Source organism: Perna viridis, chromosome 3, assembly GCF_037379345.1.
Source record: "Perna viridis isolate PV_CMFRI_1.1 ecotype Kerala chromosome 3, ASM3737934v1, whole genome shotgun sequence".
NCBI classification, from domain to species: domain Eukaryota; kingdom Metazoa; phylum Mollusca; class Bivalvia; order Mytilida; family Mytilidae; genus Perna; species Perna viridis.
The window spans coordinates 55589989-55605113 of NC_142447.1; the positions used below are offsets into that span (position 1 = coordinate 55589989).

General features: G+C 31.4%; 1 protein-coding gene across 1 annotated transcript in view; it reads right to left on the reverse strand.

The window, feature by feature from the left end:
- The window catches only part of LOC148622978 (DNA-directed RNA polymerase III subunit RPC3-like), a 30973-nt gene extending 22793 nt beyond the window's left edge, over nucleotides 1-8180 (reverse strand). The window contains exons 1-5 of the mRNA XM_088573390.1: nucleotides 8000-8180; nucleotides 6266-6527; nucleotides 3306-3443; nucleotides 1975-2060; nucleotides 795-899 (exon numbers count right to left, since the gene is read on the reverse strand). Of these exons, the coding sequence (XP_088429516.1) occupies nucleotides 795-899; nucleotides 1975-2060; nucleotides 3306-3443; nucleotides 6266-6527; nucleotides 8000-8146 (738 nt within the window). The 5' untranslated portion in view covers nucleotides 8147-8180. The remainder of the gene's footprint in view (nucleotides 1-794; nucleotides 900-1974; nucleotides 2061-3305; nucleotides 3444-6265; nucleotides 6528-7999) is intronic.
- Between the last annotated feature and the right edge of the window lie 6945 nt (nucleotides 8181-15125).

The following is a 15125-nucleotide window of genomic DNA, read 5'->3' on the forward strand; positions in this document are numbered from 1 at the left end:
ATATTTCAATCTAACTGTTTGTTAAAACTTCTTTTCACAAGCCTGTACAAAGTAAACAGAGATAATTATCACTATACTCGGCGTCACATAAATAACATACTGTTAAAATTTGAATAAAAATATTTTCTACGACTTTATTGACACCTACCGTCGTTTAAATTGTCTTAAATGACTTGCTCATTCGTTTAGCCAAACGGCTTCTCCCTAAACATTGAATCGTTAAGTTCCGGTCAGATTTTAATTCTAGGTGCCAATATTTACATTGTAAAAAGTCGGCCATGTTTACAGTGATCGGGTTGCTAGGAGATGTTGTTTACATTTAAATGGTTTGTCCAAAAACCGAAGAACCCAGAATGCACTTCGGCATTATTTCGGATATCTCGGATTTATTTTACGCGAACAACGTACAATACCGAGAAGTTGATCAAGCAGACAATTGTCACCGGAGTTCGACGGGAACTTACGAACTTCATTTGTAAACAAATCGTCCCGTAAAAACCAACATGGCGGATATTAGTATGGGATTTTCCCGTAAGGATTTGTTACGCATGATTTAAGCTAATAAGCGACTTGTTTTTGAGAAGCTGTTTGGCTAAACGAATGAGCAAGTCATTTTAGACAATTTAAACGACGGATGGTGTCAATAAAGTCGTAGAAAATATTTTAATTCAAATTTTAACAGTATGTTATTTATGTGACGCCGAGTATAATATATATACAAGAAATTATGTCGAAAATAACAAAGAAAAGTGGCAAGCAAGGTGTCACACAATTAACTTTAAAAAGAACCTTACCCTATCAATCTTGCTGGCTATAGCAGAGATAATCAGCTGATCTCTCATGTATTGGTGGTACCTGTCATAGTTAATTTTCCAATAGATTCCATCATCTTCTGGGCCCTAAAATGAACATAGTGATAATGAAAGACAGATAAAATCTCAGTATATATCACAAAAACAGGTGCAAGTGTAGGGATGTCAATTTCAGTTCATAATTTATCATACAAACAGTAAACTAAAATTTACATTGCCATTTTAATTTGGAATTGAGCATTTAGAAAATGTATTCAATGTATATAAAACACCATCTGAATGTTGACTTATAAGACCAGAAATACTTTTTGAAAAAACTGGTTAATAAATGTATTCGCACATGTGGTAATCTTCATAATAGACCAGTTATATGTGTTTAGACATGTGGTAATCTTCATAATAGACCAGTTATATGTGTTTAGACATGTGATTATCTTCATAATAAACCAGTTATATGTGTTTAGACATGTGGTAATCTTCATAATAGACCAGTTATATGTGTTTAGACATGTGGTAATCTTCATAATAGACCAGTTATATGTGTTTAGACATGTGATTATCTTCATAATAGACCAGTTATATGTGTTTAGACATGTGGTAATCTTCATAATAGACCAGTTATATGTGTTTAGACATGTGGTAATCTTCATAATAGACCAGTTATATGTGTTTAGACATGTGGTAATCTTCATAATAGACCAGTTATATGTGTTTAGACATGTGATTATCTTCATAATAGACCAGTTATATGTGTTTAGACATGTGGTAATCTTCATAATAGACCAGTTATATGTGTTTAGACATGTGGTAATCTTCATAATAGACCAGTTATATGTGTTTAAACATGTGGTAATCTTCATAATAGACCAGTTATATGTGTTTAGACATGTGGTAATCTTCATAATAGACCAGTTATATGTTCTTGGTAAGTAATAGCAGTCCTTGGAAGACTGTAATAATCCTCAGCTTTGCCTCAGACTATTACAGTTGGACCATTATTACTGACCTTGGACATATAACAGGTCCATTATAGAAAAACACACTGATTAATAAACTATTAATAATTAAGTTTTTTCCATAATGGATCAGTTTTTACAGGTACATTTTTTTTTTGTATTTCCAAACCTAAAAAAATAAATAAATATTTTATAGATAAACCAACCTCTCTTTCTGGTGAGTCTATTATCCTTCTCTTCTTTGTTGTCAATGCACTGCCATCTGTTGTATTATGTTTCCTCTTCCTGGACCCTATTAATAACTATTCATTTTACAAGTGTGCATGACTACTTTATCCTAATAAAATATTTGAAATCATGTATTTCTTGTTCAGGTCTTAATTTTTGGGGAATAAAATTACTCCCCTAAAATCTTAGAAATTTGTACAAGTCTGGAATTTGTAGTCCTTTTTTGTAAGTATACAAATAACTGACTGTTGATAATATGAGAATAATTATTTGTTGATGAGTAAAAACACAAACACAGACTGATTATTTCTATCTTGACATGATTTAATATTGTGCTGTATCGTGTAATACTTTAATTTCTGTGAAATTCTGAGTAGTTATCGAGCAACATTGTCCATTTTGTAAAAATTCCTAACTTGGTATTTTAACAATCCCCCTAACTACACAACTACTTCAATGGAGTATCCCAATACACAAAAAGCATGCATGTAAGTTACAAGTGGCGAAATCGATTGACAGTTGATAGTATTGATTTGCATTACAAAATTTTTTTTATCTCATATTGTAAAAACAATATATTGCTATTTTATTTTTGTTTTCTGGTGTTTTTAAATTAAAATATAAGAATTGTTTTCAATTGTTGGTTAGATTATGGAATATAAATGACTTTGGGTTGGTCTACGCTGAATAAACCGCTGGATCAGTTAAAGCTACAACATAAACCGCTTTGTGGTCTATTCAGAATAAACAGACCAAAAATCATTTATATTCCATGATCTAACCAACAACTGAAATCAATCCTTCAACAGTAAGTGTGGAGGTGTAATTTGAATTCTGGTTTTATATATTTATCATGACTTATCGTCCAAAAAAACTTTGTACAAGCAGTAAAACAAACATACTCCAGTGACAAAAAAATGACTTTGTTACCATCATAACTTTGTTCAGGTAATTCATACTTTATGACCATCATAACATAGTTCAGGTCATTCATACTTTGTTACCATCATTACCTAATTCAAGTAATATATACTTTGTTACCATCATTACCTAATTCAAGTAATATATACTTTGTTACCATCATTACCTAATTCAAGTAATATATACTTTGTTACCATCATTACCTAATTCAAGTAATATATACTTTGTTACCATCATTACCTAATTCAAGTAATATATACTTTGTTACCATCATTATCTAATTCAAGTGTTTTATACTTTGTCATCATCATTACCTAATTCAGGTAGTTTATACTTTGTGACTATCATAACCTAATTCAGATAATTCATATTTCATTATCATCCCTACCTTGTTCAGGTAATTTATACAAGTCCTCAACAACACTATCTTCAAAACCACTCTCAGGCTTGCATCTTTGTAGAAAATGTGTATTCACTAAACAATTAAATTTTTCTTGTACAAAACCGGTGGTGATTTCTGGATGACCTGCAAACAAAAGATTTTAATTTTTTTGTATTTTTGAACAGCTCAGAGAAATGTTGCTTTTTATCAATTTATATCTAAGATCAGAATTGATAAAGCAGTCGCCAGAGCCTTTAGATTTGTAAAGCCTGAAACAATTTTTTAAATTTTATTCTAAGACTTTGGTGTTTATGTTAATGTACATGATTTGACAGACAGTTTCGACCTGGAGATCTTTAAATTGAATTTTGAGTTGAAAATTTAGAAACTGAGAAAGGCCAAGTTGTAGTTTGTAGTTGAATTATGCAGTATGTTGAATGTTTTGTGTTATATTCATCTAGGTGTTCAATCCATGTAAACCAACACCTAATCTGAATATTTCGCAAACTGGCACACTGCATGCTAGGATGCATCACAAATTTTGTTATGTGTTTATAAAATGTCCTTCATAATCAGAGTGGTGAATTTAAAAATAAATCAAAGAGTTCAATATTAACAAATTAGAACAATAAGCTTGTTTTTAGATAGTTACATTTGAATTCCATCCCTGTACTTTCCTTTTATTCCTGTTTTTATCCCATATTTTTGCAATTTGATGATTATTTGAAGCGTAAAAATTCAAACCATTGATATAAATTGATTCAGTACTTGAATACTTTTATTTATATATATTGTTATCATACATGTAATATAAGCTTCTTCACATGCTTTAAAGGTAGATCATACCTTTACTAACTAATTGATTAATTAAAAAATGATATTTTCCATGTGTGTCATTGTGCTCATTACTGTACAGCTGACAATGACATGTTGACTGCTTGATGATTTCATAAGGTTTAAAAATCCATCACTCTGTGATACATATACTTTTGTCAGTTAATAAATTGTATTGAGATTTGTTGCTGATTGTTACTGCCTAGAAACAGAAGTTTAACAATACAAATTAAAACAGGCCACTTGCCCTGTTTTTAGCTGTATTTGTTATGTGTTCAAAATTATTGCATTAATGCAAGTAGATTAAATGGACCATTTCAATTGTATTTAAAGTCATTTGTAAAAAAATAACATATACATTGTACCACGAGTGAGTAATACTTATCATCTACACAGATTATACATGTATAATATTTATCATCTGTATGGATCATACACTTGTAATACCTAAATGTATCATTTGTATGAATTATACATGTGTAATTCTTAACATTTGTAAAGATTATACCTTTGTAATATTTACCCAGTATATTTTATACGGATTATACATGTGAAATACTAAACATCTGTACAGATTATACCTCTGTAATGTTTACCCAGTATATTCTATACGGATTATATATGTATAATACTTATCATCTATACAGATTATACCTATGTAATACTTACCCAGTATATTCTATACAGATTATACGTGTGAAATACTAATCATCTGTACAGATTATGGATGTGTACAACTTTTCATCTGTTTGGATAATACATGTATAATACTTATCATCTATACAGATTATACATATTGTCTATACAGATTATACATATGTGATACCTATCATTTGTACGAATTATACATGTGTAATACTTATCAGTATGGATTATACATATGTAAAACATAACATCTTTAGGGATTATACATGTGTAATACTTATCATCTAAACAGATTATACATGTGTAATACCTATCATTTGTACAAATTATACACGTGTAATATTTATCATCTTTACAGATCATAAATGTGTAATGCATATCATTTGTACAAATAATACATGAGCAATACCTATCATTTGTACAAATTATACATGTGTAATACTTATCTGTATGGATTATACATATGTAAAACATAACATCTTTAGGGATTATACATGTGTAATACTTATCATCTAAAGAGATTATACATGTGTAATACCTATCATTTGTACAAATTATATACGTGTAATACCTATCATTTGTACAAATTATACACGTGTAATATGTATCATCTTTACAGATTATACATGTGTAATACCTATCATTTGTACAAATAATACATGAGCAATACCTATCATTTGTACAAATTATACATGTGCAATACTTATCATCTTTACAGATTATACATGTGTAATACCTATCATTGGTACAAATAATACATGTGTAATACCTATCATTTGTACAAATTATACATGTGTAATACCTATCATTTGTACAAATAATGCATGTGTAATACCTATCATTTGAACAAATTATACATGTGTAATATTTACCATCTTTACAGATAATACATGTGCAATACTAATTTTTAGAGATTATACATATGTAATACCTATCATTTGTACCAATTATACATGTATGATACTAATCATCTTTACAGATTACACATGTGTAATACCTATCATTTGTACAAATTATACATGTGTAATATTTATCTTTACAGATTATACATGTGCAATACTTATCTTTACAGATTATACATGGCAAGAACAACCGATGGTTACTACCAACCAAGATATGTAACTTGTAAGAGCAACCAATGGTTACAACCAAGATAACTGGTAAGGTCAACCAACAGTTACAACCAACCAAGATATATAACTGGTAAGATCAACCAATGGATACGAACAACTTTAATACGTAACTGGTAAGATCAACCAATGGTTACTACCAACCAAGATAAGTAACTGATAAGATCAACCAATGGTTACAACCAACCAAGATTCATAAATATATCTAGAATTGAGGTTTTCTTAAAATCCTGAAATTTTTCCTTAAATCTTCAATTGCAAATGATTTGTTTGGTTGAAATTTTGAGTTGAAAAAAAACTGAGATTCTTTATGAAACTAGACCCTAGTAGGATCAATCAATAGTTAAAATGTGTTACCTGCATTAACCAGAGCCTCATTTAATTTGCTAGTGACATTCTGAATGACTTCTGACATCATCATTTTTCCATTTTGTAAGATTTCTTCAGTGACAAGTTCTGCAGCATCTCCATACAGTGTCTTGGCATTGTATATGTATTTTGGAAACCTGACTCTTCTTAGAATATTGTCTGAGTTAATTATGTATTCATTTCCTCCTTTTTCATCATCTTTAAAACTGCATATATTATGCTGGAGGAACACACATAATACTTTCTTGACCTACAAAAAATGGAAAAAGGCATATCAACATAATGTAAATAAAGTTAGTTACATCTGAAAGTAATTGTTTGTTATCATACATTTGTACATGTACAAAATGTATTCACAAAGAGCTCACTGTGACCTCTGACCTTGGTGAACAGGAAAACCCCACATACATTTGTATATCAGCATGTCATCTTTGTATATGCCAACTCAATGTATAATATAATTTAAGATTTAAATCCAATCAATACTATAGTCAAGATTTAACAGGAACCTTACCTTTGGATTCACTATCCTAAACAAACTTTTGTGTCCATCCAACCACAAATCTTTTTAAAAGGTTTGAAGTATAGATACATGGGAATCTCTCTTGAACTACTTGCCATTCCCATGAAAGGGTTTATAATGCAAATTGAGAGCATGTACAAAATGTAAATTGTGTAAAATTTGTGAAATCTTACACTTGTTTCAAGAGGTGTAATAACTACAAAAAATATAATGTATTTTCTTTCTACAACAAAAATTTAAATTTCAAAGTCTACCCGCATCTAATAAGAACAAATGTTATAATGAAACACACAGGTAATTAAGGGAAAGCTCTATAGTGGTTTGTGGAAAAAGGTTCTGTGTCAATAGCATGATATTGCAAATTGCAAAATCTTTGCAGTCATTTCTCAGATATAATCCTCAGTTGATTTGGAGCACTCCAATTTGGATAAAATTTGTTAAAAAAAAAATCCTTACATTAAATTCTCTAACCTTAACGCCTAAGAAGGTTTTAGTTCATATTAAGACCACACAGTTAAAAATTGTGTTTGTTCCAAACACTTGCATCAATAAAACACAATCTTCAAATCATAGTACGTATGTGAAAGTTTACATCACACATTTAAAAGTAAAAGTTATTTCACATACATGTATGTTACAAGTACACGTTACAACTAATCATAACAATCGGAACACCTCAGCCTTTCTAGTTACACAAAAGAAAAACCTCGGAGACACTAGGCGAATGGATCTGTCCGGAATTTGACCAATCCAATTCTAAAATAATAGTTTAACTGGATGAATTTTTTACCATGACTATTTTTCTTAGCTCCTCACTTTGCGTCAAAATTCTTGGAACAGTTGTTGTTCATTATTTCTAGTGCTATCCAACCAAAATTTTTAGCACCACCTGGTGGATGGAACTACTTTGATTCACGTAAGAATACATTTCCAGCAAATTTTTCAGGAAGAAATTCTCCTTTCTGCATCTGAGGTTCTTTTGTAGTGTAGCGGAAATGGCAGAGTAGTTCCAATTGCTAATTATAAGTAAACTAAACATGTATCCATATCGAAATTAAGTTCAAATGTTTAACTTTCAGGAGAAAAATGTGTACTGTGAACAGACTTAAGACTTAACATCTTTTCGGGGTATATGGTACATGTGGTAGGAAAGCCTATCATTGACAGAAACAAGTGCCTGCGCCCGTGAATGTAATCACCTTTTCAAGCGGTAGTTTGTTTTTGGCAGCCAGGTAGCGCAACGCACAGGTATTTTCCTTTAACAAGGAAGAGCCGGTACATTTTGCAAATTCTCCAAAATGATCTTTCAAAATATGTGAACACAGACTGTTTCTTGTGTGCGACATTTCATCAAATATGAATACGGGTTAAATATCGGCCGGGAAATGAATTTATCATTAATGATGTGTTGTAAATTTGTTCGATTCGCCACATTGAATTTTCAAGCCAAATAGACATTTTGATATTGGAGGGTGTAATATAAAATCCCTGTGTCTGACACTACTTGACCAATAAGAACCAAACTTGGTTTATAATTGCATGTTCCTTAGGATATATTGCCTAGAAATGATGTTGTAAATTTTTATCTGTAGACAAACATGGCTGACATTACTAAAAAAAAATGCTATTTTCCTCAGAAAGTATAGAACAGAACGCCATGAAACGGTTGGTGTGAATTGTTGCTTTAGATATACTGCACGATATACCGTAGGGATTATTTATCCTGCCTAGAACCATAGACCTGTAAGTAATTACAGGTGTATGCTAGAACTGAAGTGGGGATTTTTGATTCATCAAAAGGCATGGTCGCTGTTACTAAAATAGAACATAAGACCCTTACTCTAACAGTGCACCTGGTCCATGCCCCCAGTTTTCAGTGGAGTCCGAGTTGCTCTTTTACTTTTGTTGTTTTGTATGTATTGCTTTAGTTGCTTTATGCTGTCTGTTGTGTTTTTTCTGTTTTCCGTGTCTGGTCTTTGTCCTTGGATTACTAGATAGATAGCTTTATTCAGATCAGAACATCATACATACAATTTACAGGACAGCATCCATTCATTAAATACAGTCATACAATATGTAGTATACTCTTATGACAATATAGTATTAAAACTTGCCATGAATGCATCTAGGCTAAATTTTAAAATTTAATTGGTAGCCTTAAAAAGTAAAAATTAGGTCGATGTCTAACATTGGATAGCCCATTAAAGCTTTTCAGCTTATTTCCAATGGGGTCCATTAAATGTACTCAAACTTATTTAGGGCTAAAAATCAAGAAGCACAAATTGACCAACGCACGACTTAGGCAGGCTTTATATTTATATATTATGAAATAAAATTACTTTCTAAAGTAACCTTCATTTTTTCAAAAAGACTTTTTTAATTCAGTTTTAAAACTGTTCACATTTTTTGTTCTCTTCAATTCTAAAGGGAAACTATTCCAATCCTTTATAGCATTATAATAAAATGTATTTGAAGAATGGCAATTAACCGATGGAGTAAAAAAATTGAATTTACTTGATCTTGTATCATAAGTATGAATATCTGCCATTTTCACAAAATTGCTATTCATGTACCTTGGGCACTTATTATAAAAAAATTCTATGTGCATGGTTTAGACACATTTGTTGTACTCTTAGTTCAACATTTAAAAAAAACAGTTGTTAACAAAACATGATAATCAACTCTTTTCCTGTGGTCAAAACCATTAATAAATCGTACAATTTTATTTTGCATAACCTGAAGCTCTCTTTTCAGAGATTTATTTATACCACTATACCATGACGAACATACATAATCAAAATGACATTCTATAAGGGCCATACTCAAAGTCTTCCTCGCATTTTTAGATAGACATTTGGCATTCCTGTATAGAAATCTCAGTCTAGCATTGAATTTTTGGATAATATTTTTTACAATAATATTACCAGATAGGAATTGGTCAATATTTACTCCCAAATATTTTACATTTTTTTGAGATGTAATAGTACGTTCATTACAAGTAACAATAAACTGTGTGTTTTTTGTTTTTTTTTTTTCATTTTCTTTTTGATCCAAAAAGAATACACTCTGTTTTTCCTAAGTGTAGTGATAATTTGTTATCTACTAGCCAATTACTACAGGACTGAAGCTCCTTTCCCAGTTTAGTTGAAATGATATCTTGATTTATATGCGAGTACAATATAGCGCTATCATCCGCATATAATGATAGCTTGCAGTCAGACCCCACACTGGCAGACATGTCATTGACATAGCATAAAAATAGAAGAGGACCTAATATACTTCCCTGCGGGACCCCACAGTTGACCTTACGAAAGTCAGACTGTGTACCATTTGCGCTGATCATCTGCTGTCTATCAGATAGATAAGAATCAAACCAGTTCACATATGATAAACTAAGACCCATAACTTGAACTTTATTACAGAGAATCTTATGGTCAACTGTGTCGAATGCTTTATGTAAGTCAAGCATTATCATGCCAGTGTAGAGTCCGGCCGCAGTCTGCGACCTAATGTGATCAAATAAATGAATGAGGCAAGTGTCTGTACATAAATTACCTCTAAACCCTGACTGTAATTCATACAATAATTTATTTTTTGTTAAATATGATTCAAGCTGACTGTAAACAGCTTTTTCTAAAATTTTTGAAATAACAACCAGTATGCTGACAGGTCTATTATTTCCGACCTCTAGTCTACTATTCTTTTTAAATATAGGGCAAACTCATGTCTCCTTCATATTTTCAGGTACTATACCACTATTGATGGACAAATTAATTATATATGTAATAGGTTTTTTAAGTGCACATGCTCCATCTTTCAGATATTTTGATGGTATTCCATCTAAACCAATACTCTTACTGATATTTAAACTTTCAAGATGTTTGAGAACAAAATCTTCGCTCACTGGAGCTAATTCAAGCCTTAGCTGTTTTGAAAAAAACTACACTATAGAATTTTTTTAAAATATCAGAAGAATAATGATAAATATTTTTAGCTTGAGGTAATTTTGATACCAATTTCTCTGCTACACCTGTAAAAAATTTATTAAAATGATCAACTACTTTTTTAGAATCATGACAAACTTCGCCGTCCACATCGATGACAATTTTACTAGATTCTTTTGGTTTGTTGCTATATCCTAAATTTTTCATTTGTTGCCATAATTTTTTTAGGATTATTTTTATTTTCCTCAATTTTGTTTTCAAAATACATTTCTTTTGCTTTCTTTATTTCTCTTTGAGTTTTGTTTCTCAATTTACAATAATTTCCATAATGTATAGGGTTACCCTTTTTATTATATTTTGAAAAAGATTTATCTCTTTCTCTGATTAATTCCAAGATCTCTGGAGTGATCCATGGCTCAGTTCGGCCTTTAATTCTTATATCTTTAAAAGGTGCCACTTCATTTAAGATGTTAATAAATTTCTGTTTAAAGATATCCCATGCGGCATTTACCTGCCTGTGTAGATATAATTCCGACCAATCTAAAGAAGAGAGTTTTTCAATGAAGATGTTTTTATCATAGTTTTTTGTTGATCTTATTTTGACTCTATTGTAAACACTCTTATTATTTTTGACAACTTTTCTAGTACAAAATATTATACAATGGTCACTGAACCATGACTGTATCACACCAGACTGACTAATTTTATCTTCCGAGCTTACAATTAAATGATCTATAAATGTTTTACTAGAACTTGTAATTCTTGTTGGTACATTAATAATTTATTTAAGACTAAATCTACATAACAATTTGATACATGATTTTGCTAATACAGACATTTTATGAATAAGACAGATATTAAAATCTCAAAAAATATATGTTTCACAATTTGGACTAATCTTTTCAAGAACTTCCTCAAAAATATCTATAAAATTATCTAGCTTTGGTGGTCTGTAAATAGTACCAATAAGTATTGGTTTAGTTTTTGGCAAGATAATGTCTGTCCATATATATTCCATTTTATCGGTTTGAAGATCTGGACGTGGTGAAAACGCAAGGTCACTTTTAATGTAAAGACACACTCATCCTCCCTGTCGGTTTCGGTCATTACATTCTTTTGATTTCCGCTAGAATTTTACAATCAAGTATATCAACCTACAACCCCCTTGTATTTGTAAGTCATGAAACTATCCGGGTGAAATCATATCCTGTGGAAATTATTTTACATTATTATTTATTTTTTTTTTTTTGCGGAGGACATTATTTCACTGAAGAAAATGTCCACGCCTATTAAATTGTTTCCACTACTTGAACAATGATTTTTACTATTATATATTAAGAAGTAACTAGAGGTATTCTTAACTGTACACAGGATATGATCTCATACTGCAGTATTCTACTATATCAAGAAAATGTAGTTCACATAGACTGAACAGAATTCATAATTGTTCATAGGATATTCTTTCATACTATTAAATGAGACATATGAAGAGTGAATAGACTTCATACTCTTGATAAAATGGATAATATTTATCAATTAAATAATATCCTGAATGAAAAACTATATGTAAAACATCCCATGAAAATCGTCCAGGATACTTATTAACATCTGAAAACAACGTGGATGAAAATAAAAATCTAAAAGTGTCATGGACAACATGTCATATCATATAATATTATATGCATCCTTGTATTAACATTCTATGTAGATCGATTCTAGATATATAGTCTAAATATGTTCAACATCACCAAATGATGGTAATATTTACATTGAATATTTCAGATAACCGATATCCTTCATCAGCATAAAACCAACAAAGTTCAAGACCAAAACATAGATTCTGAAGCTGAATCACACAGTGAATGATTGTACCTTTATCAAAGACACACATAACCGAATGATTAAAAATCTGAACGAGAACGAGGGTGTTTTTATATTAAATAACAACGGAAATGAATTAAATGTGGAAAACAAAGAAGAAAAGTCGAATTAAATTATAGTAGTACAGCGTATTGATGTATAGCATAGTGGTGTACCAGCTTTAGATAGGACCTAACAATAAAATTTTTTCTCGTTGATTCCATCTGAGGAAATTGTAATTTTTTTCATCCAAATACTTATTTGTTTTTTCTTATGTTCGATCTTCAAATAATGTTTAAGTTGTTTTAATTAAAAACTCTACACAACGGACAAGCGGGTATCATGTACTACAGACACACAAGCGGGTATCACGTACTACAGACAACCAACGGACAAGCGGGTATCACGTACTACAGACACACAACGGACAAGCGGGTATCACGTACTACAGACAACCATAAGAGTGAAGCGACTAATGGATAGAATTTTCAACAAATAAAACGCATGGTAAATGACTACACTGGACTACTATGTCGAAAAATCAAATTTTTAATGACATCAGAAAATTAAAATAGTAACGTAGAATTGAACTTCATGAGTCACTAGCTCTATAATAACACTGGAAGGCATCGTTTTGATGACACACTATAAAGAAGACGAAAACTTGTAATAATAACCAAATACATGGAGACAAATTAACGACCGCCATGGTAATGATTGATAGTGTTTTCCCCAGACATTTGTGAAGGCATGGTTATTTAAGTATTTTGAGGGCACTCGACCGCACAGTGGGTTTCATTGGGGGCACCCCACCTTAACACAAGGGCAAATTATTTACTGAAACATGCAATAAATATCCTTCACCCTAGTATGGTATTGTAAACGTATCATAAATGGGTGTCAACACAACAGGAGTACTTGCTAACATGCAAATAACTTAAAAATAATTAAATTTATCTTATAATTTGAAAAGTTGGATTTTGCCACTTGGGGGCACATTGTAAAATTCATGATGAAGGCAGCATTGTGCTTGAAGATGAAGGCATGGTGCAGCACCATGCTAAATTGGTCCACGGAATCCTCTATATAATTGAGCATAATTCTGCTCCCAGTCAGAAAACTCTACACGTTGACGTACTTCCAAACAGAGTGGGGAAACGCTCTCGGACCCACGTGGGGTCCGGGACTAGGCCAGAGCGTCAACACAGCAGCCCAGCCGCTAGTAGGACATACTCTGACCGAGTTCTTCGGTCAGGTATCCCGAAAGCTGGGCTCCGCCACCAACACCAGTTGGTTCTACTTTAATCTTGTAGCAACATAGCCCTGTTTCAGAAACCTAACTGTAAGAAGTCTAGCGCGAGACGAAAAGTCTGGCATAACTTATGAGTTGTGATATGAAAACTCCATACGCAGGTGCTGAAGGGGTATTGCCACAGATGGAAGGAAAGTTGACAATTCTGATCACGTTTGTTGTAAAGTTTGGTCAATAGTTTTCCTTTACCATTGATCTCTATGTGTAGGTCAAGATATAAGGCTGACTTCACAGTGTCTGAAGTATCCTTTATCTCAAGTTCTTTGTAGTAGATGTGATATACCAAGTCCCCAAAACTAGGATTGTTCAACGACATTACGTTATCTATATAGCGGAAACTGAGATTAAATGATCTGGCTAAACGATGTTCTTTCTTTCGGATCAAATCAGCTATAAAGTCAGCCTCAAAGAGTGAAGGAATAAGTCTCTATATATGCAGAAAAATGTTTATTAAATAGATTTCAAACATAATTAATAATAATTAATTAATAATTAATAATAATTAATACTAATGATATCATCTCTCTATGTGCTTCTAATGATGGTCTTTTGTTCATTCCGTTAACTTTTTGTCAAAGACAATGCACTGTTTGCGAATCAAAGAAGAACAATGGTATTCCAATATGAATAAAATAAGAACAATGGTATTCCAATTTTATTCAACAGAAACATGTTGCAACAAATATTTTATAAGAGAATAAACAATTGTAAGTAAACTGTGAATATCATTTGAATCGTTCTCCGTAGATTGTGATTGATTTAAAGTTTCAGTAGCTTGGCAGCAATGAGTAGAGACAATACTGAGATGAAAGACATCACGACAGAATCTGAAATTAGAATTGACATATTAACAACTATATATCACCATGTTGTAGAAGCACTAGAACTTGTATTGCAATTTTAATAATAAAATCAAGTCAATTTGAAGTTTAATTGCATTCGACGTACGAATACGAATCCAAACAAAATTGAAATATCTGAGAAAAAATCGTCAAGCTGAATCTGTATTTCTAAAAGAATGTAATTAAAATTATAATTTGTATGCGTGCTTTTCACGTAAACTATGACATTAATTTCATTGGTTATTTAAGTGCATATCCTCACGTATTTTCTTTAAGGGTTATCTTACAGATAAGATTTATAGCTCACCTGCACCAGAACACGTGAAACATCCAGCATGTGTTGCATCTTCGTCACTTCCATCTGAAC